Here is a 24876-nt window from a genome sequence, read left to right on the forward strand (position 1 = left end):
TTACAGTATTGCAGTAGTCTGCATAATAGTAAGTCTTCTATTTTTTGTTTGAATAAAAATTCAAAATAGAAAGCAAGAGTAATATCAGAGGGGCCTGGAGACATGACTGATGAGCAAAGAAAATGTTATTTTAGAGCCAGGAATGTCTGCATTGTTCATTCTGGACCTTATTTTGAAATTGTCTTATTTTTTAGTTTTCGTGAAATTGGTCAAATTGCAAATTTCTGACCACATTATTAGGTAGTTGAAATCGGTAAATGGGCAGTTTCTTGTACTCAATCGATAGAAAAAATGGAGTTCTAAAGAAATAGCTATGAGTTTGGGCGACTGGAACAATGGAATTAGCCGAAAAAGGGTTCAAAGTGGGCGAAATCGCCGATTTGTAAACAGCGCCGAGGTCGCTAACTTTGCGAGAGCATAATTCCGTCAGTTTTCCATCAAATTTCGTTTTTTTGGTGTCATTGCAATCGGGAAAAGATTCTCTGTCATTTCATAAGAAAAAATAATTTTTTTTTTTTAAATTTTGCGACACCAGGAGACACCTCAGGATTGGGGGTTGCGACAGTCAAAGGGTTAAATGCTTAGTTGTGATTTATTAACTACATATTAATTTTTTCTATTTGTACCAGAAAATATATGTACAGATTCAGTAATGTGAAATGCATACCAAAAGAGAAATGTCTGAAGCAGTGAATTTTGTTTCTGAATTTTAATTATAAAAGTACATTAACTTGACAAATATGTATATTTTAATTAGTTTAAATATGACCGATGTATTTTATTGAGCTCGACCTTATGCAGTAATTGGAGTAATATGGTGTACAGTGCAAAAGTAATATATAAATATAGTTTTTTATAAGAAAGATCAATTACTTGTTATACATTATTCATTTTCACTATGAAGAATGAATGCATATTAAAATTTCTTTTCTTTTGTGAATTGTTGTCTAATTCACAAGGCTAATTAGGTATTAATGACAATTCATTTGCATATTCAAAAATCCAGGAAATAGGCCTAGATGTTCTTGTATTTTATTTTTTTAGGTGACTTGGTAAACATCAACATAGTTTTTGTGTATTTATATACTGATATATATTTCATAAATTCTTTTAATGAAACAAAAATCTATGGTAACCTCAAAGTTTCATGTACCTCAAGATGTGTTTTCTTGTAAGAATTGTTTAAATTATGATCCAAATGCAAGTTGTGAATGTATTGATTCTCTATATCAATAATCATGCCAATATATTATGGTAAGTCAGACTCAATGTTTACATACTGCAACACTTGCTAAGCTTTTAATAAAGGAGTTTAGTGGATACATGAAACAAATTATAGATTAAATTACTTGATGTTCATGTTTTATCATGGACACCTCTTGGTTTGCTTAACAATTTGCTGATGATAGCTTTTTCACAATTATTATATGTTGTCAACAATGAAAGAAGGGTGAATGAAGGATGTGAGTGTGGGGGAGGTGCATGAGGCATTACGTAGAATGAAAGGGGGTAAAGTAGCTGGAACTGACGGGATCATGAAAGAAATGTTAAAAGCATGGGGGGGATATAGTGTTGGAGTGGTTGGTATTTTTGTTTAATAAATGTATGAAAAAGGGGAAGGTACCTAGGGATTGGCAGAGAGCATGTATAGTTCCTTTATATAAATGGAAGGGGGACAAAAGAGACTGTAAAAATTATAGGGGAATAAGTTTACTGAGGTAAGACAGAATGTAGGATTGTGGATGAGCAAGGAGGTTTCAGAGTGGGTAGGGGATGTGTAGATCAAGTGTTTACATTGAAGCATATATGTGAACAGTATTTAGATAAAGGTAGGGAAGTTTTTATTGCATTTATGGATTTAGAAAAGGCATATGATAGAGTGGATAGGGGAGCAATGTGGCAGATGTTGCAAGTATATTGAGTAGGTGGTAAGTTACTAAAAGCTGTAAAGAGTTTTTATGAGGATAGTGAGGCTCAGGTTAGGGTGTGTAGAAGAGAGGGAGACTACTTCCTGGTAAAAGTAGGTCTTAGACAGGGATGTGTAATGTCACCATGGTTGTTTAATATATTTATAGATGGGGTTGTAAAAGAAGTAAATGCTAGGGTGTTCGGGAGAGAGGTGGGATTAAATTATGGGGAATCAATAAATAACAAAAAGGCACAATACCGTGACTGGAACAATACACAAATAACCGGGACATAAAAGAGAGAAGCTTACTACGACGTTTCGGTCCGACTTGGACCATTGACAAAGTCACGTCGTAGTAAGCTTCTCTCTTTTATGTGCGGGTTATTTGTGTATGGGGAATCAAATACAAAATGGGAATTGATAGTTACTTCTTGCTGATGATACTTTGCTTATGGGAGATTCTAAAGAAAAATTGCAAAGGTTAGTGGATGAGTTTGGGAGTGTGTGTCAAGGTAGAAAGTTGAAAGTGAGCATAGAAAAGAGTAAGGTGATGAGGGTATCAAAGGATTTAGATAAAGAAAAATTGGATATCAAATTGGGGAGGAGGAGTATGGAAGAAGTGAATGTTTTCAGATACTTAGGAGTTGACGTGTCGGCGGATGGATTTATGAAGGATGAGGTTAATCATAGAATTGATGAGGGAAAAGAGGTGAGTGGTGCGTTGAGGTATATGTGGAGTCAAAAAGCGTTATCTATGGAGGCAAAGAAGGGAATGTATGAAAGTATAGTGGTACCGACTCTCTCATATGGGTGTGAAGCTTGGGTTGTAAATGCTGCAGCGAGGAGGCGGTTGGAGGCAGTGGAGATGTCCTGTCTAAGGGCAATGTGTGGTGTAAATATTATGCAGAAAATTCAGAGTGTGGAAGTTAAGAGAAGGTGTGGAGTTAATAAAAGTATTAGTCAGAGGGGTTGTTGAGGTGGTTTGGTCATTTAGAGAGAATGGATCAAAGTAGAATGACATGGAGAGCATATGAATCTGTAGGGGAAGGGAGGAGGGGTAGAGGTCATCTTCGTAAAGGTTGGAGGGAGGGGGTTAAAGGAGGTTTTGTGGGTGAGGGGCTTGGACTTCCAGCAAGCATGCATGTTAGATAGGAGTGAATGAAGACGAATAGTTTTTGGGAACTGACGAGCTGTTGGAGTGTGAGCAGGGCAATATTTAGTGAAGGGATTCAGGGAAACTGGTTATTTTTATATAGCTGGACATGAGTACTGGAAATGGGAAGCACAATGCCTTCACTTTAAAGGAGGGGTTTAGGATATTGGCAGTTAGGAGAGATATGTTTTATATCTTTATATATGCTTCTAAATTGTTGTATCTGGGTGCCTCTGCAAAAACAGTGATTATGTATAAGTAAGGTGAAAATGTTGAATGATGATGAAAGTATTTTCTTTCTTTTTGGGTCACCCTGCCTCAGTGGGAGACGGTTGACTTGTTGAAAAAAAAAATTAAAGAATTAATTAAATCATGTGTCACAGTAACTGCCTCATGGCATTTGTCGCTCATCCTAGCAGTAATGTCATGAGTATTACTTTCTTCAAGGGGAAAAGTATCTTGATTGTTAGGGGCTTTTGGTCTAAGGAATAAGAGCTACTTTCCCCTTGGATCATACTTGATTATCTTCCATTTCTTAGATTCTCTATGACCTCCTTGAGTTTAGCACTTTCCTTTGATGATGGTAATAGAAGTGTCTCTCACTTTGTCTATCAGATACTTTAACCAGTAGGCATAGTAAACCTTATTCATCACATATGTGTACTGTTCTCAACATCAGTTAACTTTTGTAATTTGTACATAAAGTATTACCTACAATTGCCCATTATATATTTTACTTGTAGAATGTCACTACGCTGTGGATTCTGTAGTAACTAAATATCATTTTTCTGAGCAGATCCTGACTGGTGAGGACTGGAATGTTGTGATGTATGATGGAATCCGTGCCTATGGTGGAGTAGCAACTCCAGGCATTATTGCCTGTGTCTACTTCATCATTCTTTTCATCTGTGGCAACTGTATCCTTTATAATCAAATGTTTGACTTGTTTTTGGAATGATTTATTTGTAATCCAACTGGACATCAAATATAAGTAAAAAAAAATTATTTTTAAAATGTGCATGATTGCTACAAAATTAGGTGACTTTTTTCATTCATTTTGAAAATTCTCTGGTAATGAAGAGCATTCTAGATACATAAAAATTAGGATTTAAAATTTCATTGTATAGTTATGTAAAAGTCATTATTTAATTACTAAGTTTAATATAATTAATTTGTGTGAAGATTAGATATTTAAATGTAAATTTTAAGTAATTAAACCGTTTAGAATACATTATATTAAAACAACGATGTTAATATGAAGTGATGATATAAATTTTATTGACACTTTTATTTATGCTGAAATAATTTACAGCCATCATGGAGTGAATGAAGCATTTAAATTACTGGGAGGAACACCTGAGAATCCTAAATACTTACATGCCAGAGCAGACAAGAGAGACATGCATGATAATACTGTACATGTATGGAAGTTACATGAGGATTTAGTCCCAAATCTGCATGCTGACATGACATACTGAAGTAAGAGATATGGGAGAAAATGTGAAATAACCCAATAAAAAGCAGGGGTGCCATAGGCAGAATTATTCAACATTACCAGAAGATTCTAGAAACACAACTGGAGCTAGTGTAGAAATTGTCAAGAGGTAATTCCTCCACCAAGTGCCAGATGAATCAAGTTGTGATGGATATGTGGGCCATCAGATCCCCAGCAGCAACAGCCTGATTGACTAAGCAAGCACTTGGCTGGTCTGCAGTAGTAGGAAAATTCTTGCAACCTGTCAAAGGTGTATCAAAGGTAAAGGGGAAGGGATAACAGCAAGTCATGAGTATGAATGCCAATAGGAATCTGGCCACTCTCAGCAGCTCTGTGACTCTTCGTCTTTGTCTGTATAGGGAATCTCTCTTTCTAGATTACATCTTTCTTTTCTTAATGGAATGTGCATTGAGCAGATCTCAAGTACCACAGAGTTTGTTTTCTAGGCCAAGGTTCGGATCAGTGTTGTATAGGATATCTTCCCAGCTTGTTTCATTTAGGACATGGTTGATTTGTTCCCATTGTATGTTTTTGTTATTGAAATTAAATTTAGTGAATATTTGTATAGTAGGTAGTAAGTTGGTAGACAGCAACCACCCAGGGAGGTACTACCATCCTACCAAGTACTTGTACTTGTTTTACACGATGGTAGGATTGCTTGTGTCTTTTTTCTGTCTCATAAACATGCAAGATTTCAGGTATGTCTTGCTACTTCTACTTACACTTAGGTCACACTACACATTCATGTACATGTTTATGTATACACACTCACCTGAGTTTTCTTTGATTTTATCTTAATAGTTCTTGTTCTTAGTGCTTTTCATTTCATATCCATGGGGAAGTGGAATAAAAATCTTTACTCCATAAGCCATGCATGTTGTAAAATTCAAATAAAATGCTGGGAACAATAGACTAGTAACCCCTTTTCCTGTATAGCTTACTAAAAAGAAAAAGAAGAAAACTGTCAAGAAGGGGTCTGGGATACTGACAGTTTGGATGGACTTCTAAATTGTCGTATCTGAGAGCCTCTGCAAAGACATTGATTATGTATGAGTGAGGTGAAAGTGTTCAATTATGATGAAAGTATTTTCTTTTTGGGGATTTTCTTTCTTTTTGGGTCACCCTGCCTCGGTGGGGGACGGCCGACTTGTTGAGAGAAAAAAAAAAGCATTGGTCGAGTCGAGCACATTCATTATTGCTTCGTTCATGCTCTTTCCTGGCCTGAAACCTAACTGACTATGAATGTGTTCATTTATTCATGTATTATTTTTCAATTTTTTTAGATAATTGCAAATTAGAAATTGACCTGCAGTTATTGGTTTCCATTGGGTCTTCACTTTTGTGGACTGGTGTAACACTTGATAGCATACGTATATTTGGAAAAATTTTGGTTTGTAAAGATTTACTGAATGCTGAAATAGTGGAGACTACTTCCTGGTAAAAGTAGGCCTTAGACAGGGATGTGTAATGTCACCATGATTGTTTAACCCTTTCAGGGTCCAAAGGCCAAATTTCAAAGTGCATACCCGTGTCCATAAATTTTCAAAAAATAATTTTGTTATTTTTACTTATGAAATGGTAGAAAATCTTTTTCTGATTTTTTTTTTTTTTTTTTTTTTTTTTTTTTTAAAATTCGGCCGTCTCCCACCGAGGCAGGGTAATAAAACAAAAAGTACAAAATTTGATGGAAAATTTACGAAATTATGCTCTCGTGAATTTTGATGTGTCACCGACATTTTCGCATTGGCGATTTTGCCGACTTTGACTCCCATTTTAGGCCAATTATTTTACTTCAGTCCACCAAATTCTTAGCTATTTCACTAGTATTACTTCTATTCTATAGATTGAGCACAAGAAATCGCCATGTCAACTGTTGAAACTGCAAAATAAAGTGATCGGAAATTGTTAATTTTGCCAATTTAATGCAAAGTTCAAAATATTCTAATTTCAAAATAGGGTCCAGAATAAACAGTGCAGGCATTCCTGGAACTTAACTAACATTTCCTCTGTTCATTAGGTACATTTTCAGGCTTTACAAATGAATTCCATTTTGATTTTTTATTCACGTAATGAATATTTATTCAAACCAAAAAATAGAAGATTTACTGTTATGCAATACTGTAATAATTGTATAAATAATATCACCACATTTGTGAATGTACATTAGACCCACTAGCTGGCGTGTATTAGACGTGTGGGATCATTTGTTTACTCTGGAACATCAGCAAAAATGTAACATTTCTGCTATTTTGAGCTCAGTTTCAACCCATTTCTGTTATTAAAATCAATCAAAATCATCTCTGTTTCTGTAATATATCTTCAATTCTATCAAATGAGACCAAGAAATTGCAAATAAAACTATAAAAAACATACGAAAAAACTACAAAGTTGCTGTTTTAATCGAAAATTACGGTCTCGGTTTTTTCTCTCATTATGCACTGTGTGCTGCAGGATTTGTTTTATGTGGTGCACACATACCACATAGATGTATTCTCTCATATCTAGGCCCAAATTTACGGCTTATCAGAATGATCTGAGCTCATGGCGTAGATCTATGGTTTGGACCCTCAACGTATAGCCGTAGATCTATGGCATGGACCCTCAAAGGGGTTAATATATTTATAGATGGGGTTGTAAAAGAAGTAAATGCTAAGATGTTCGGGAGAGGGGTGGGATTAAATTATAGGGAATCAAGTACAAAATGGGAATTGACAGTTACTTTTTGCTGATGATACTGTGCTGATGGGAGATTCTAAAGAAAAATTGCTAAGGTTAGTGGACGAGTTTGGGAGTGTGTGTAAAGATAGAAAGTTGAAAGTGAACATGGAAAAGAGTAAGGTGATGAGGGTATCAAATGATTTAGATAAAGAAAAACTGGATATCAAATTAGAGAGGAGGAGTATGGAAGATGTGAATGTTTTCAGGTATTTGGGAGTTGATGTGTCAGCGGATGGATTTACGTAGGATGAGGTTAATCGTAGAATTGATGAAGGAAAAACGGTGAGTGGTACATTGAGTTATATGTGGAGACAAAAAAAATTATGTATGGAGGCAAAGAAGGGAATGTATAAAAGTACAGTGGACCCCCGGTTAACGATATTTTTTCACTCCATAAGTATGTTCAGGTGCCAGTACTGACCGAATTTATTCCCATAAGGAATATTGTGAAGTAGATTAGTCCATTTCAGACCCCCAAACATACACGTACAAACGCACTTACATAAATACACTTACATAATTGGTCGCATTCGGAGGTAATCGTTAACCGGGGGTCCACTGTATAGTGGTACCAACACTCTTATATGGGTGTGAAGCTTGGGTTGTAAATGCTGCAGCGAGGAGACAGTTGGAGGCAGTGGAGATGTCCTGTCAAAGGGCAGTGTGTGGTGTAATTATTATGCAGAAAATTCAGAGTGTGGAAATTAGGAGAAGGTGTGGAGTTAATAAAAGTCTTAGTCAGAGTGCTGAAGAGGGGTTGTTGAGGTGGTTTGGTCATTTTGAGAGAATGGATCAAAGGAGAATGACATGGAGAGCGTATAAACCTGTAGGGGAAGGGAGGAGGGGTAGAGGTCGTCCTTGAAAAGGCTGGAGGGCGGGGATAAAAGAGGTGTTGTAGGCGAGGGGCTTGGACTTCCAGCAAGCATGCATGGGCGTGTTAGATAGGAGTGAATGGAGACGAATGGTATTTGGGACCTGACGAGCTGTTGGAGAGTGAGCAGGGTAATGTTTAGTGAAGGGATTCAGGGAAACCAGTTATTTTTATATAGGCAGACATTGCTGCACGGTCAGCAGTACATGACCTTCCAGTTTCATATAGAGGTGTTCCATTCGTGGACTATTTTGCTGTAATAGTTACCCACCTTCACACCCGTTGGCAACAACATTGGTCTGATCTGCTCAATAACAAACTTCATTCTATTAAACCGAGTTTACGTTACTGGCCATCTTCTTGTCATCAGTGTCGAGGTTGGGAGACTCTCTCTCCCGTCTTCGCATTGGCCACACTCGTCTTACTCATTGGTATCTCATGGAGAGGCTCCCTGTTCCTCTCTGTGAAAATTGTAAGGTTCCAGTATCGGTTAGCCACATTCTGTTAGACTGCCCACTCTATCAATGAGCACGCAGAATTTACCTCCAACGTCATCTCCGCTCTGCTGCTCTCTCTTTACCTTCCCTTCTTGCTGATGGACCCTCCTTTAATCCAGACACTCTAATTGACTTTTTGACAACTGATTTACTCCATAAACTCTGATGATGATAACTTTAGCACTCCCCTCAGCCCTTTCTACCTCAATCTCTTGTTACCATCTTCCCCTGCACTATGCACTGCCCAGCTGTTCTCCGTAACCTACTAATCATCCCTCTCCCTTTTGCCACCCGATACCCTTGCTTTCTTCCCTGCCCTGCAGCGCTGTATAGCCCTTGTGGTTTAGTGCTTCTTTTTTATTATTATAATAATAATAATAATATGGTTGATACACATTCATACAAACACCTTTCATTGTGTACAAGTTGTCTCAACAGTGGTACAGTAGAATAAATAAAGATCAGCACTTCCATTCTCATGTAATTTTTAGAAGGAATGATGCTCTGACAAATTATTATTGTTAAATTATTATTACTGTAATCATAATAAAAAAGAAGCACCAAACCTACAATGGTCGTGAATAGCTATAGAGTGAAAACATACAAAAAGAATATTTTTCTACAGTTAAGTAACTGGTGTTTGACTAGAGAAAACGTAATTCTTCCAACACTCGTACAAACCGCTTGGTAAACAGATCTCATATTTATGTCAAATTTTATGCTGTGGGTGTATGTACAGAGGCACATCCCTTTATCCAAAACCCTTGAGGCCTGTATTGCTTCGAATTTCAGACTTTTTCGAGTTTTATAATGATTCAAAACGCTGCCACGTGGCAGCGTGAACTGGCACTGAGATGACTGGCGCTCCACACTCCACGAAAAAATTTCAGTTTTTGGAACTTTTTGAATTTCAGAATTTCGGATAAAGGGATGTGGACCTGTTTCATGTTTATATGTTATGTAGCGTGTTTATTATATATTTTTGAAAAAAAAAAATATCATAGATGGATTAGTGGAAATGTCTATATTAATATAATATACGACATTTAATGCACCCAAGAGATTATATGGCGTCAAGAGTAGAGAGATTCTTAGTGATTTTAATGTGTACCTGCATGCCAGCACAGTGTGTAAGTACAGTGGACCCCCGCATAACGATATTAATCCGTTCATAAGAGCTCATTGTTATGCGAAATTATCATTATGCGAATGAATTTTCCACATAAGAAATAATGGAAATCAAATTAATCCGTGCAAGACACCCAAAAGTATGAAAAAAAAAAATTTACCACATGAAATATACATTTTCCTACACACAAAGAGAAGGATACATGCACAATAGTAGAGTAGTACATGCACAGTATATATTGTGCATGTACTACTCTACTAAATGAAGAATAAATGACACCTTTATTGAAGATGCAGCAATGACTGATGAGACACTGTGTCCTGGGAGTGCCTTTTCCTCCTGAGTACTGTAGGTCCTGTTTGGCATTTTCTTCCAGAACAGGCCTTATCACACTGTGTATGCCACTACTATTCTTAAATCTCTCAAACCAACCTTTGCTGGCTTTAAATTCACCAATATGAGCACTAGTTCCAGGCGTTTTTCCCTGTTCACCTGGGTGTTAGTCGACTGGTGTGGGTTGCATCCTGGGAGACAAGATTAAGGACCCCAATGGAAATGAGTTAGACAGTCTTCGATGACACTGACTTTTTTGTGTTATCCTGAGTGGCTAACCCTCTGGGGTTAATTGTTTCTTGGTATTCTCAATAAGCCACACCAACAACGGTGCTACAGCAGCAGCAGCAGCAGAAGCTGACAGTGCTACAGCAGCAGCAGCTGACAGTGCTACAGCAGCAGCAGCTGACAGTGCTACAGCAGCAGCAGCAGCAGCTGACAGTGCTACAGCAGCAGCAGCAGCAGACAGTGCTACAGCAGCAGCAGCAGCTGACAGTGCTACAGCAGCAGCAGACGATGCTACAGCAGCAGCAGCAGATGGTACTACAGCAGCAGCTGACAGTGGTACAGCAGCAGCAGCAGCTGACAGTGCTACAGCAGCAGCAGCAGCTGACACTGCTACAGCAGCAGCAGATGGTACTACAACAGCAGCAGCAGCTGATGGTGGTACAGCAGCAGCAGCAGCTGATGGTGCTACAGCAGCAGCAGCAGCTGACAGTGCTACAGCAGCAGCAGCAGCTGACATTGCAGCAGCAGCAGCAGCTGACAGTGCTACAGCAGCAGCAGACGATGCTACAGCAACAGCAGACGATGCTACAGCAGCAGCAGACGGTACTACAGCAGCAGCAGACGGTACTACAGCAGCAGCAGCAGCTGACGGTGGTACAGCAGCAGCAGCAGATGACGGTGCTACAGCAGCAGCAGCAGCAGCTGATGGTGCTACAGCAGCAGCAGCAGCAGCTGACAGTGCAGCAGCAGCAGCTGACGGTGGTACAGCAGCAGCTGATGGTGCTACAGCAGCAGCAGCAGCAGCAGCTGACAGTGCTACAGCAGCAGCAGCATCAGCAGTTGACCATGGTACCACAGTATTTCGATAATATTTCTCACCCATTTTACCACAGGGTTGGCACTAGAAGCTTTCTTGGGGCCCATGGTCACTTATTTTGCAGATAAAATCACCAAAAACACTGTAATAATACGAAATGTTACGATTGTATGCTTGGATGTTACCGCGGAGGCTGGCTTGTAAACAATGCCACCGGCGGAACATGTGAGGCTGGCTCAGGCTGCACATTAGACGCGTCTCGGACGAATAGTGTTGAGCGGGTATTTTAGCGGTATGCCAGGCAAAATCTTAGTGATAAAATGTATCGGTATGCGGATTTAACGTTATGTGATGCCAACGGTATGCGGGGGTCCACTGTATATTAGGTACAGGTACACATAAGTATAATTATCAGAGTACATATAAATTATGCAGTAACTTTAAAACACTTGAAATTCTGGAAAATTTCCAGACATAATAGAGAGAATGTAAACAAACTGGGTGGGGCATGCCGTTTTTGAAAGACCGCTCGCCGTATAACAAGTTTTGGTCATTTGAAATCTCCGTATTAGCGGAACGTCGTAAGGCGAAATGCCATAAAGCAGGGCCCTACTGTACTTGATAATGTATACCTGGAAACTACTCTAGGGATTGGTCCCAAATCTGCGCACTGCCATAACAAACTGGAGTGAGAGATATGGGAGGAAGTGTAAAATAAACCCAGTGAGGTGTGGTGGGGACAATAAGGGAACATTGTATCAACATCCAGGGTCCCACACTATTCAGCATCTTACCAGAGGATATCAGAAACATGGCTGGAAGAAGTGTAAGAAGCCTTCAAGAGGAAACTGGACAAGTATCTTCACCAGGTGCCAGATCAACTAGGCTGTGATGGATATATGGGGCAGCAGGCCTCTAGCAGCAACATCCTGGTTGACCAGGCAAGCAATAGGCAAGCCTGGCCCATGGCGAGGCTCCGAAAATAGTGAAACTCTCAAAACTCTTCAAAGGTATATCAAGGGTAAGATAAAAGTAGAGATTGGATAAAATGTATTGATTTCATTAATTGCATTCTGTGGGTGAGAGGTGGGAGAGCATTAGCTCCACTTGTATACACTGCATCCTCTTACCTTGCCATCCATCACACATTATATATCCATAAAAATGAGTGACTGATAAGCACATATAAAAATTGTCGAGTAAGATGCAGTCCAAGATTTGGTGGGAGTGAATCAGAGAGAGAGAGAGAGAAAGAGCAGGAGAGAGAGAGAGCATGAGAGCAGGAGAGAGCAAGAGAGAGAACAGGAGAAAGGGCGAGAGAGTGCGCATTCCTACATGAGTCGCCTCATTCCTCCCATACCACTTGGTCAACAACAGCAGCAGTGAGTAAGTGGAAAACAGATAGGAAGCATATTGTGTTATACAGGCAGGCTCTGCTTATACAGCAGGTTAGATCCTGGGCTACTGCTGTAAAGTGAAACATAACTTTTTTTTCTTCACTTTCAAATGCATATAAAAACCTTTCCCATGGATAATTAATTAACAAGTGCACAGTAAATAAACAATGTTTATTAATGCAGTACAGTATTGAATAAAAAGTTTACTGAAGTTACATGTAGAATATTATGGCTTGGGGATGACTCTCCCCTTATCTCGTGGGTCTCTGTGGGAAAATAGGATCAAAGGGGTTATGATGCCCAGTCGCAAACCGGGTCACGGGGGTGTTTACCCCCGAAACCCTCTCCAGGTATAATCTAGGTATTAACATACCATCCAGCTTTGTGTTTATTTTCCTAATTTTTTTGTTATCAACAAATTTTGTTGAAAATAAGAAAAAGTTTTGGAGTGAGATTAACAAGTTAAGAAAGCCTAGAGAACAAATGGATTTGTCAGTTAAAAATAGGAGAGGAGAGTTATTAAATGGAGAGTTAGAGGTATTGGGAAGATGGAGGGAATATTTTGAGGAATTGTTAAATGTTGATGAAGATAGGGAAGCTGTGATTTCGTGTATAGGGCAAGGAGGAATAACATCTTGTAGGAGTGAGGAAGAGCCAGTTGTGAGTGTGGGGGAAGTTCGTGAGGCAGTAGGTAAAATGAAAGGGGGTAAGGCAGCCGGGATTGATGGGATAAAGATAGAAATGTTAAAAGCAGGTGGGGATATAGTTTTGGAGTGGTTGGTGCAATTGTTTAATAAATGTATGGAAGAGGGTAAGGTACCTAGGGATTGGCAGAGAGCATGCATAGTTCCTTTGTATAAAGGCAAAGGGGATAAAAGAGAGTGCAAAAATTATAGGGGGATAAGTCTGTTGAGTGTACCTGGTAAAGTGTATGGTAGAGTTATAATTGAAAGAATTAAGAGTAAGACGGAGAATAGGATAGCAGATGAACAAGGAGGCTTTAGGAAAGGTAGGGGGTGTGTGGACCAGGTGTTTACAGTGAAACATATAAGTGAACAGTATTTAGATAAGGCTAAAGAGGTCTTTGTGGCATTTATGGATTTGGAAAAGGCGTATGACAGGGTGGATAGGGGGGCAATGTGGCAGATGTTGCAAGTGTATGGTGTAGGAGGTAGGTTACTGAAAGCAGTGAAGAGTTTTTACGAGGATAGTGAGGCTCAAGTTAGAGTATGTAGGAAAGAGGGAAATTTTTTCCCAGTAAAAGTAGGCCTTAGACAAGGATGTGTGATGTCACCGTGGTTGTTTAATATATTTATAGATGGGGTTGTAAGAGAAGTAAATGCGAGGGTCTTGGCAAGAGGCGTGGAGTTAAAAGATAAAGAATCACACACAAAGTGGGAGTTGTCACAGCTGCTCTTTGCTGATGACACTGTGCTCTTGGGAGATTCTGAAGAGAAGTTGCAGAGATTGGTGGATGAATTTGGTAGGGTGTGCAAAAGAAGAAAATTAAAGGTGAATACAGGAAAGAGTAAGGTTATGAGGATAACAAAAAGATTAGGTGATGAAAGATTGAATATCAGATTGGAGGGAGAGAGTATGGAGGAGGTGAACGTATTCAGATATTTGGGAGTGGACGTGTCAGCGGATGGGTCTATGAAAGATGAGGTGAATCATAGAATTGATGAGGGAAAAAGAGTGAGTGGTGCACTTAGGAGTCTGTGGAGACAAAGAACTTTGTCCTTGGAGGCAAAGAGGGGAATGTATGAGAGTATAGTTTTACCAACGCTCTTATATGGGTGTGAAGCGTGGGTGATGAATGTTGCAGCGAGGAGAAGGCTGGAGGCAGTGGAGATGTCATGTCTGAGGGCAATGTGTGGTGTGAATATAATGCAGAGAATTCGTAGTTTGGAAGTTAGGAGGAGGTGCGGGATTACCAAAACTGTTGTCCAGAGGGCTGAGGAAGGGTTGTTGAGGTGGTTCGGACATGTAGAGAGAATGGAGCGAAACAGAATGACTTCAAGAGTGTATCAGTCTGTAGTGGAAGGAAGGCGGGGTAGGGGTCGGCCTAGGAAGGGTTGGAGGGAGGGGGTAAAGGAGGTTTTGTGTGCGAGGGGCTTGGACTTCCAGCAGGCATGCGTGAGCGTGTTTGATAGGAGTGAATGGAGACAAATGGTTTTTAATACTTGACGTGCTGTTGGAGTGTGAGCAAAGTAACATTTATGAAGGGATTCAGGGAAACCGGCAGGCCGGACTTGAGTCCTGGAGATGGGAAGTACAGTGCCTGCACTCTGAAGGAGGGGTGTTAATGTTGCAGTTTAAAAACTGTAGTGTAAAGCACCCTTCTGGCAAGACAGTGATGGAGTGAATGATGGTGAAAGTTTTTCTTTTTCGGGCCACCCTGCCTTGGTGGGAATCGGCCGGTGTGATAATAAAAAAAAAAATAATTACACAAACCCCTGCTTTGTAGACGCCCTGGGGATATCTCCATTGAATGTTCCTGCCCTTCAATCTAGGCTTGCTCAAGATTATTGGAAAGCAGTGGTGAGATTAAAGTGTGAATATTGGGTGCTTATCATCCTTTTTTTTTTTTTTAAGTAGAACCCTGTTTTCTGTTTGCTAATCAAAATATATAGTCTTGCATTCATGTTTAATTGCATTTATTATTATTATTATTTTTTTTCTTCTTCTTCTTCTTCTTCTTCTTCTTCTTCTTCTTCTTCTTCTTCTTCTTCTTCTTCTTCTTCTTCTTCTTCTTCTTCTTCTTCTTCTTCTTCTTCTTCTTCTTCTTCTTCTTCTTCTTCTTCTTCTTCTTCTTCTTCTTCTTCTTCTTCTTCTTCTTCAACAAGTCGGCCGTCTCCCACCGAGGCAGGGTGACCCAAAAAAGAAAGAAAATCCCCGAAAAGAAAATACTTTCATCATCATTCAACACTTTCACCACACTCACACATTATCACTGTTTTTGCAGAGGTGCTCAGAATACAACAGTTTAGAAGCATACACATATAAAGATACACAACATATCCCTCCAAACTGCCAATATCCCAAACCCCTCCTTTAAAGTGCAGGCATTGTACTTCCCATTTCCAGGACTCAAGTCCGACTATATGAAAATAACTGGTTTTCCTGAATTTTTTTTTTTTTTTTTTTCAACAAGTCGGTCGTCTTCCATTGAGGCAGGGTGACCCAAAAAAGAAAGAAAATCCCCAAAAAGAAAATACTTTCATCATTCAACACTTTCACCACACTCACACATTATCACTGCTTTTGCAGAGGTGCTCAGAATACAACAGTTTAGAAGCATATACGTATAAAGATACACAACATATCCCTCCAAACTGCCAATATCCCAAACCCCTCCTTTAAAGTGCAGGCATTGTACTTCCCATTTCCAGGACTCAAGTCCGACTATATGAAAATAACCGGTTTCCCTGAATCCCTTCACTAAATATTACCCTGCTCACACTCCAACAGATCGTCAGGTCCCAAGTATCATTCGTCTCCATTCACTCCTATCTAACACGCTCATGCACGCTTGCTGGAAGTCCAAGCCCCTCGCCCACAAAACCTCCTTTACCCCCTCTTTCCAACCCTTTCGAGGACGACCCCTACCCCTTTCCTTCCCCTATAGATTTATATGCTTTCCACGTCATTCTACTTTGATCCATTCTCTCTAAATGACCAAACCACCTCAACAACCCCTCTTCTGCCCTCTGACTAATGCTTTTATTAACTCCACACCTCCTAATTTCCACACTCCGAATTTTCTGCATAATATTTACACCACACATTGCCCTTAGACAGGACATCTCCACTGCCTCCAACCGTCTCCTCGCTGCTGCATTTACCACCCAAGCTTCACATCCATATAAGAGTGTTGGTACTACTATACTTTCATACATTCCCTTCTTTGCCTCCATAGATAACGTTTTTTGACTCCACATATACCTCAATGCACCACTCACCTTTTTTTCCCTCATCAATTCTATGATTAACCTCATCCTTCATAAATCCATCCGCCGACACGTCAACTCCCAAGTATCTGAAAACATTCACTTCTTCCATACTCCTCCTCCCCAATTTGATATCCAATTTTTCTTTATCAAAATCATTTGATACCCTCATCACCTTACTCTTTTCTATGTTCACTTTCAACTTTCTACCTTTACACACATTCTCAAACTCATCCACTAACCTTTGCAATTTTTCTTTAGAATCTCCCATAAGCACAGTATCATCTGCAAAAAGTAACTGTGTCAATTCCCATTTTGAATTTGATTCCCCATAATTTAATCCCACCCCTCTCCCGAACACCCTAGCATTTACTTCTTTTACAACCCCATCTATAAATATATTAAACAACCATGGTGACATTACACATCCCTGTCTAAGACCTACTTTTACCGGGAAGTATTCTCCCTCTCTTCTACACACCCTAACCTGAGCCTCACTATCCTCATAAAAGCTCTTTACAGCATTTAGTAACTAACTTACCACCTATTCCATAAACTTGCAACATCTGCCACATTGCTCCTCTATCCACTCTATCATATGCCTTTTCAAAATCCATAAATGCAATAAAAGCTTCCCTACCTTTATCTAAATACTGTTCACATATATACTTCAATGTAAACACTTGATCTACACATCCCCTACCCACTCTGAAGCCTCCTTGCTCATCCGCAATTCTACATTCTGTCTTACCTCTAATTCTTTCAATTATAACTCTACCGTATACTTTTCCTGGTATACTCAGTAAACTTATTCCTCTATAATTTTTACAATCTCTTTTGTCCCCTTTCCCTTTATATAAAGGGACTATACATGCTCTCCGCCAATCCCTAGGTACCTTCCCCTCTTTCATACATTTATTAAACAAAAGTGCCAACCACTCCAACACTATATCCCCCCTGCTTTTAACATTTCTGTCATGATCCCATCAGTTCCAGCTGCTTTACCTCCTTTCATTCTACGTAATGCCTCACGTACCTCCACCACACTTACATTCTGCTCTTCTTCACTCCTAAAAGATGGTATACCTCCCTGGCCAGTGCATGAAATTACCGCCTCCCTTTCTTCCTCAACATTTAAAAGTTCCTCAAAATATTCTCGCCATCTACCTAATACCTTCCTCTCCCCATCTACTAACTCCCCTACTCTGTTTTTAACTGACAAATCCATACTTTCCCTAGGCTTTCTTAACTTGTTTAACTCACTCCAAAATTTTTTCTTATTTTCATTAAAATTTCTTGACAGTGCCTCTCCCACTCTTCCATCTGCTCTCCTTTTGCACTCTCTCACCACTCTCTTCACCTTTCTTTTACTCTCCATATACTCTGCTCTTCTTATAACACTTCTGCTTTGTAAAAACCTCTCGTAAGCTACCTTTTTCTCTTTTATCACACCCTTTACTTCATCATTCCACCAATCACTCCTCTTTCCTCCTGCCCCCACCCTCCTATAACCACAAACTTCTGCCCCACATTCTAATACTGCATTTTTAAAACTATTCCAACCCTCTTCAACCCCCCCACTACTCATCTTTGCACTAGCCCACCTTTCTGCCAATAGTCGCTTATATCTCGCCCGAACTTCCTCCTCCCTTAGTTTATACACTTTCACCTCCCTCTTACTTGTTGTTGCCACCTTCCTCTTTTCCCATCTACCTCTTACTCTAACTGTAGCTACAACTAAATAATGATCTGACATATCAGTTGCCCCTCTATAAACATGTACATCCTGGAGCCTACCCATCAACCTTTTATCCACCAATACATAATCTAACAAACTACTTTCATTACGTGCTACATCATACCTTGTATATTTATTTATCCTCTTTTTCATAAAATATGTATTACTTATTACCAAATTTCTTTCTACACATAGCTCAATTAAAGGCTCCCCATTTACATTTACCCCTGGCACCCCAAATTTACCTACTACTCCCTCCATAACATTTTTACCCACTTTAGCATTGAAATCCCCAACCACCATTACTCTCACACTTGATTCAAAACTCCCCATGCATTCACTCAACATTTCCCAGAATCTCTCTCTCTCCTCTACACTTCTTTCTTCTCCAGGTGCATACATACTTACTATAACCCACTTTTCACATCCAATCTTTATTTTACTCCACATAATCCTTGAATTTATGCATTTGTAGTCCCTCTTTTCCTGCCATAGCTTATCCTTCAACATTATTGCTACTCATTCTTTAGCTCTAACTCTATTTGAAACCCCTGACCTAATCCCATTTGTTCCTCTCCATTGAAACTCTCCCACCCCCTTCAGCTTTGTTTCACTTAAAGCCAGGACATCCAGTTTCTTCTCATTCATAACATCCACAATCATCTCTTTCTTATCATTTGCACAACATCCACGCACATTCAGACTTCCCACTTTGACAGTTTTCTTCTTATTATTCTTTTTAGTAATCTTTACAGGAAAAGGGGTTACTAGCAAATTGTTCCCGGCATTTTAGTTGACTTTTACAACACGCATGGCTTACGGAGGAAAGATTCTTATTCCACTTCCCCATGGATATAAAAGGAAAAGTAATAAGACCAAGAACTATTAAGATAAAATCAAAGAAAACTCAGATGAGTGTGTATAAATAAACGTGTACATGTATGTGTAGTGTGACCTAAGTGTAAGTAGAAGTATTAATGTTAATATATATTGTATTTGGTTAAAATTTGTTATTGATGTTAGCCTGACCCAATCTTTTAGTGTTTGTAAAAAAATTGTCTTAAATATTTATAGTAAAAAACTGTTGTAAGGAGGACTGGTTGCTCTGTATTTTATACTGATATTGTGTTGTTTTTCTAAATCTTAGTTTCTTTCTCTTCTTAGGACATGGTGTTTCAAAGAGCACAAATATGATGACTGCTTTGTCTCCATCTCAGTTCAATATACGTACTGTAATAGCCTCTGAATCTCTGATTTTTAGTATAGACGCCCCCAACTTACGATCAAGTTACGTTCCAAAAGGCTTTTCGTATCTTGAATTGTTTGTAAGTCTTTATTTTGCCATTTTTCTTTTGTTACAATTATTATTGTTTTTAATTTTTTTTTTTAGCAAGTCAGCTGTCTCCCACCGAGGCAGGGTGACCCAAAAAGAAAGGAGATCCCCAAAAAGAAAATACTTTCATCATCATTCAACACTTTCATCTCACTCACACACAATCACTGTTTTTGCAGAGGTGCTCAGAATACAACAGTTTAGAAGTACATTATATATGTATAAAGATTCACGACATATCCCTCCAAACTGCCAATATCCCAAACCCCTCCTTTAAAGTGCATGCATTGTACTTTCCATTTCCAGGACTCAAGTCCAGCTATTCAAAATAGCTGGTTTTCCTGAATCCCTTCACTAAATATTATCATTATTATTATTGTTCTTTCTCTGCACCGTTGTTTGTTGAAAACTTAAAGACAATACTGTACAGTATCAGTAATGTACGATTCTTAACCCTTTCAGGGTCCAAAGGCCAAATTTAAAAGTGCGCACCAGTGTCCAAGAATTTTCAAAAAATAATTTTGTTATTTTTTCTTATGAAATAGTAGAGAATCTTTTTCTGAAGGTAATAAAAAAAAAGTACGAAATTTGATCGAAAATTGATGAAATTATGCTCTCGCGAATTTTGATGTGTCAGCGATATTTAGGCATCGGCAATTTTGCCGACTTTGACTCCCATTTTAGGCCAATTACCTTATTCCGGTCAATCAAATTCTTAGATATTTCACTAGTATTACTTCTGTTCTATCGACTGAGCACAAGAAATCGCCAATCAGCTGTTTCAACTACAAAATAAAGCAATTGAAAGTTGGTAATTTGGCCAATTTAGTGCAAAGTTCAAAATATTCCAGTTTCAAAATAGGGTTCAGAATAAATAATGCAGGCATTCCTGGCACTAAACTAACATTTCCTCTGTTCATTAGTTATGTTTTCAGGGTTTACAAATGAATTCCATTTTGATTTTTAATTCACATAATGAATTTTTATTCAAACCAAAAAATAGATTTACTGTCATGCAACATTGTAATAATTGTATAAATAATATCAGCACATTTGTGAATGTATATTAGACCCACCAGCTGGCATGTATTAGACGTGTGAGGTCATTTGTTTACTCTTGAACATCGGCAAAAATGTAACATTTCCGCTACTTTGAACTCAGTTTCAAGCCATTTTCAATACTAAAACTAATCAAAATCATCTCTGTTTCTGTAACATACCTTCCGTTCTATCAAACGAGACCAAGAAATCGCAAATAAAACTGTAAAAAAAATACGAAAAAACACTGCAAAGTTGCTGTTTTAATCGAAAATTACGGTCTCAGTTTTTTTCTCTCATTATGCACTGTGTGCTGCAGGATTTGTTTTATGTGGTGCACACATACCACATAGGTGTATTCTCTCATATCTAGGCAGAAATTTACCACTCACAGCTTATCAGAGTGAGCTGAGCTCGTGGCATAGATCTACGGTTTGGACCCTCAATGTAAAGCCGTAGATCTACAGCACGGATCCTGAAAGGGTTAATTCTAAAGCATATTTTAATAATAAATACTGTAATAAAAAACTTCATACCTTTTTAATTGGTACAATAAACTTGAGGTGATGTCTGTTCATATGTCCGAATGTTCGCAAGTAGGGTAGTGTCTGTATTTTGTTTTATCACACTGGCCGGGCCGTCTCCCACTAAGGTACAGTGGCCTCCCCCCCCACCTCCCCCACCTCCCCCCCCCAAAAAAAAAAATTCATTCATTCAATACCTGTCTTACTAGAAGGGCACAAACATCCCAGTTTAAATGACCCTCCATACTGCAATATCCCCACACCCCAGACACTTCTACTTCCATCTCCAGGACTCAAGTCTGGCTAACAAGTTTTGCTGAAACCCCTCATGAACATTACCTTGCTCACTCTCAAACAGCACATCTAGTCCTTAAAATCATGTCTCTTCCCAATCCAGTCTAACACTAATATATGCCTGCTGGATGCTCAATTCTCTGCCACTTAAAACCTCCTGCACACATTCACTCCAACCCTTTGTGGGATTACTACTACTACTATTTCCACCTCAGATATATTCATCTTGGTCTTAGTTTGATAGTTTTATTTTGCCCCTCCATACCTTTCTTGTAAGTTTATAGAGGGGACTGGGCTCAATATTCTTTTAGCCAAGGAAGATTTAGTAATAATGGGTTTATTATACAATTGGTAAATTCAGTCACATGCCCATTACAATGAAGTATATTATATTAATCAGGCACATAATGAGATTGGCTTGGAAATAATTCTGTTAACAAATTTTACAGTTGGTTAGGTCTGTATTAATTGATTTTTAAAACCTCTCATATTCTTTTGTAACCTGACCAAAGCTGGGTGGTTGTAACATCCAGGAATTTTCTGATTTTGTTTCATTTACCATAGAAATGCAACTCATTCTTCATATGGTGATAGATGGATTGATTGGTGTTAGCCATGTCCTAGTTCAAGTTTCTGAAGATTATTTGGTTGAAATTGTTTCCTTGTAATTGTACTCAGACTTTTAGTGGACAGTCCAAGGATTAGGGAAAGGGAGTAAAGCAGCTGGAACTGAAGGGATCATGACAGAAATGTTAAAAGCAGGGGGGGATATAATGTTGGAGTGGTTATAATTGAAAGAATTAGAGGTAAGACAGAATGTAGGATTGCGGATGAGCAGGGAGGCTTCAGAGTGGGTAGGGGATGTGTAGATCAAGTGTTTACATTGAAGCATATATGTGAACAGTATTTAGGTAAAGGTAGGGAAGTTTTTATTGCATTTATGGATTTAGAAAAGGCATATGATAGAGTGGATAGGGGAGCAATGTGGCAGATGTTGCAAGTATATGGAATAGGTGGTAAGTTACTAAATGCTGTTAAGAGTTTTTATGAGGATAGTGAGGCTCAGGTTAGGGTGTGTAGAAGAGAGGGAGAATACTTCCCGGTAAAAGTAGGTCTTAGACAGGGATGTGTAATGTCACCATGGTTGTTTAATATATTTATAGATGGGGTTGTAAAAGAAGTAAATGCTAGGGTGTTCAGGAGAGGGGTGGGATTAAATTATGGGGAATCAAATTCAAAATGGGAATTGACACAGTTACTTTTTGCTGATGATACTGTGCTTATGGGAGATTCTAAAGAAAAATTGCAAAAGTTAGTGGATGAGTTTGGGAATGTGTGTAAAGGTAGAAAGTTGAAAGTGAACATAGAAAAGAGTAAGGTGATGAGGGTATCAAATGATTTAGATAAAGAAAAATTGGATATCAAATTGGGGAGGAGGAGTATGGAAGAAGTGAATGTTTTCAGATACTTGGGAGTTGACGTGTCGGCGGATGGATTTATGAAGGATGAGGTTAATCATAGAATTGATGAGGGAAAAAAGGTGAGTGGTGCGTTGAGGTATATGTGGAGTCAAAAAACGTTATCTATGGAGGCAAAGAAGGGAATGTATGAAAGAATAGTGGTACCAACACTCTTATATGGATGTGAAGCTTGGGTGGTAAATGCAGCAGCGAGGAGACGGTTGGAGGCAGTGGAGATGTCCTGTATAAAGGCAATGTGTGGTGTAAATATTATGCAGAAAATTCGGAGTGTGGAAATTAGGAAAAGGTGTGGAGTTAATATAAGTATTAGTCAGAGGGCAGAAGAGGGGTTGTTGAGGTGGTTTGGTCATTTAGAGAGAATGGATCAAAGTAGAATGACATGGAAAGCATATAAATCTATAGGGGAAGGAAGGAGGGGTAGGGGTTGTCCTCGAAAGGGTTGGAGAGAGGGGGTAAAGGAGGTTTTGTGGGCGAGGGGCTTGGACTTCCAGCAAGCGTGAGTGAGCGTGTTAGATAGGAGTGAATGGAGACGAATGATACTTGGGACCTGACGATTTGTTGGAGTGTGAGCAGGGTAATATTTAGTGAAGGGATTCAGGGAAACCTGTTATTTTCATATAGTCGGACTTGAGTCCTGGAAATGGGAAGTACAATTCCTGCACTTTAAAGGAGGGGTTTGGGATATTGGCAGTTTGGAGGGATATGTTGTGTATCTTTATACGTATATGCTTCTAAACTGTTGTATTCTGAGCACCTGTGCAAAAACAGTGATAATGTGTGAGTGTGGTGAAAGTGTTGAATGATGATGAAAGTATTTTCTTTTTGGGGATTTTCTTTCTTTTTTGGGTCACCCTGCCTCGGTGGGAGACGGCCGACTTGTTGAAAAAAAAAAAATCATTATATCTAAGAAATCTTCTAGATCCTCTTTTATAGGTTTTTAAAACAATGTAGCTAAGTGCTAGCACTTGTCTTTATATATCATTCTACCTTCCTGCAAGTGGTTAGGTTATGTTTACCCAACAGCTGCTTAGAATGTTCTTTTATATTTTCCTTATTGTTTAACCCATAGGTGTCAGTAAAATCCTAGGTATCTATGTACTGCTAGGTGAGTAGGTGGCAGATGTTAGGAGACTTTCCCATACATCTTGCCCCATCAGGGTTGAACCTGGGTCCTTTCAGTTGTGAACTGAAAGGATTAATCTGAAAAGTATGAAAAACGGGAAAAATTTAAGGCAGACTACTACGTGTAAATTCGACTGTATTTGAACTAAAAATGCCAAGTGACAAGAAAAAAATTCTGCTTGGGGAATTGTCACTAGCATGGTGCCACAAGGATTATTGCTTGCCTAGATAATGATTCTAATTTATATAAATAACATGGCATGAATATGTTAGCAGGTGATGTGATGGTTCAGTGCAAAGTGTAATAAACATGCAATGGAGCACCAAAAGTTCAGCTTGATCAGGGCCAGAGGTGTCGTTAGAGGATCTACTCTTATGACATAACAAGAAACAAAGCTCTGAAAAAGTAATAACATTAAGTATTGAGGTAAAAATGACAGCCCCGCTGAAGGTTATAATAGAAAATTTAATTTGTAAAAAACTTTGGATTTGAAATATATTTGTACCTGTAACATATGTGACTGGTTTTGAGGACTGTTGTCATCTTGCAGTCAAGCCTGAGGCCATACTTTCACATTAATTGCCTGGTGGTAAACCAGGCTATTAATGCTAGAGGGCTCTAGGTCCACATAGCCATCATAACCTGGCATTGTGGATCAGATTTTTAAACTGGATCCAGTACAACATAAGTACAGCAGAGAAATGGATAATCATTTATACCTGAAGGGCCCCTGCTTACAACCAGGCAGGTGTCCATCACAAAGCTTCTTCAAAGGTTAATTCTCATCCACACAATCCAGTAACTCTGACAGCACCATGCCCACTTCAATCAATACCAATGCCACCACC

The 24876-nt window shown here is 38.9% G+C and overlaps 1 protein-coding gene across 15 annotated transcripts in view; it reads left to right on the top strand.

The window, feature by feature from the left end:
• Positions 1 to 24876, top strand: part of LOC128700135 (Ca[2+]-channel protein alpha[[1]] subunit D) — a gene marked incomplete at its 5' end in the record, with an annotated part of 794286 nt that overhangs the window by 127788 nt on the left and 641622 nt on the right. For all 15 annotated transcript variants that reach the window (XM_070100780.1, XM_070100771.1, XM_070100781.1 and 12 more), the window contains 1 exon segment: positions 3859 to 3979. In XM_070100780.1, coding sequence (XP_069956881.1) covers positions 3859 to 3979 — 121 coding nt within the window.

Source organism: Cherax quadricarinatus, chromosome 74, assembly GCF_038502225.1.
Source record: "Cherax quadricarinatus isolate ZL_2023a chromosome 74, ASM3850222v1, whole genome shotgun sequence".
In the NCBI taxonomy this organism is placed as follows: Eukaryota; Metazoa; Arthropoda; class Malacostraca; order Decapoda; family Parastacidae; genus Cherax; species Cherax quadricarinatus.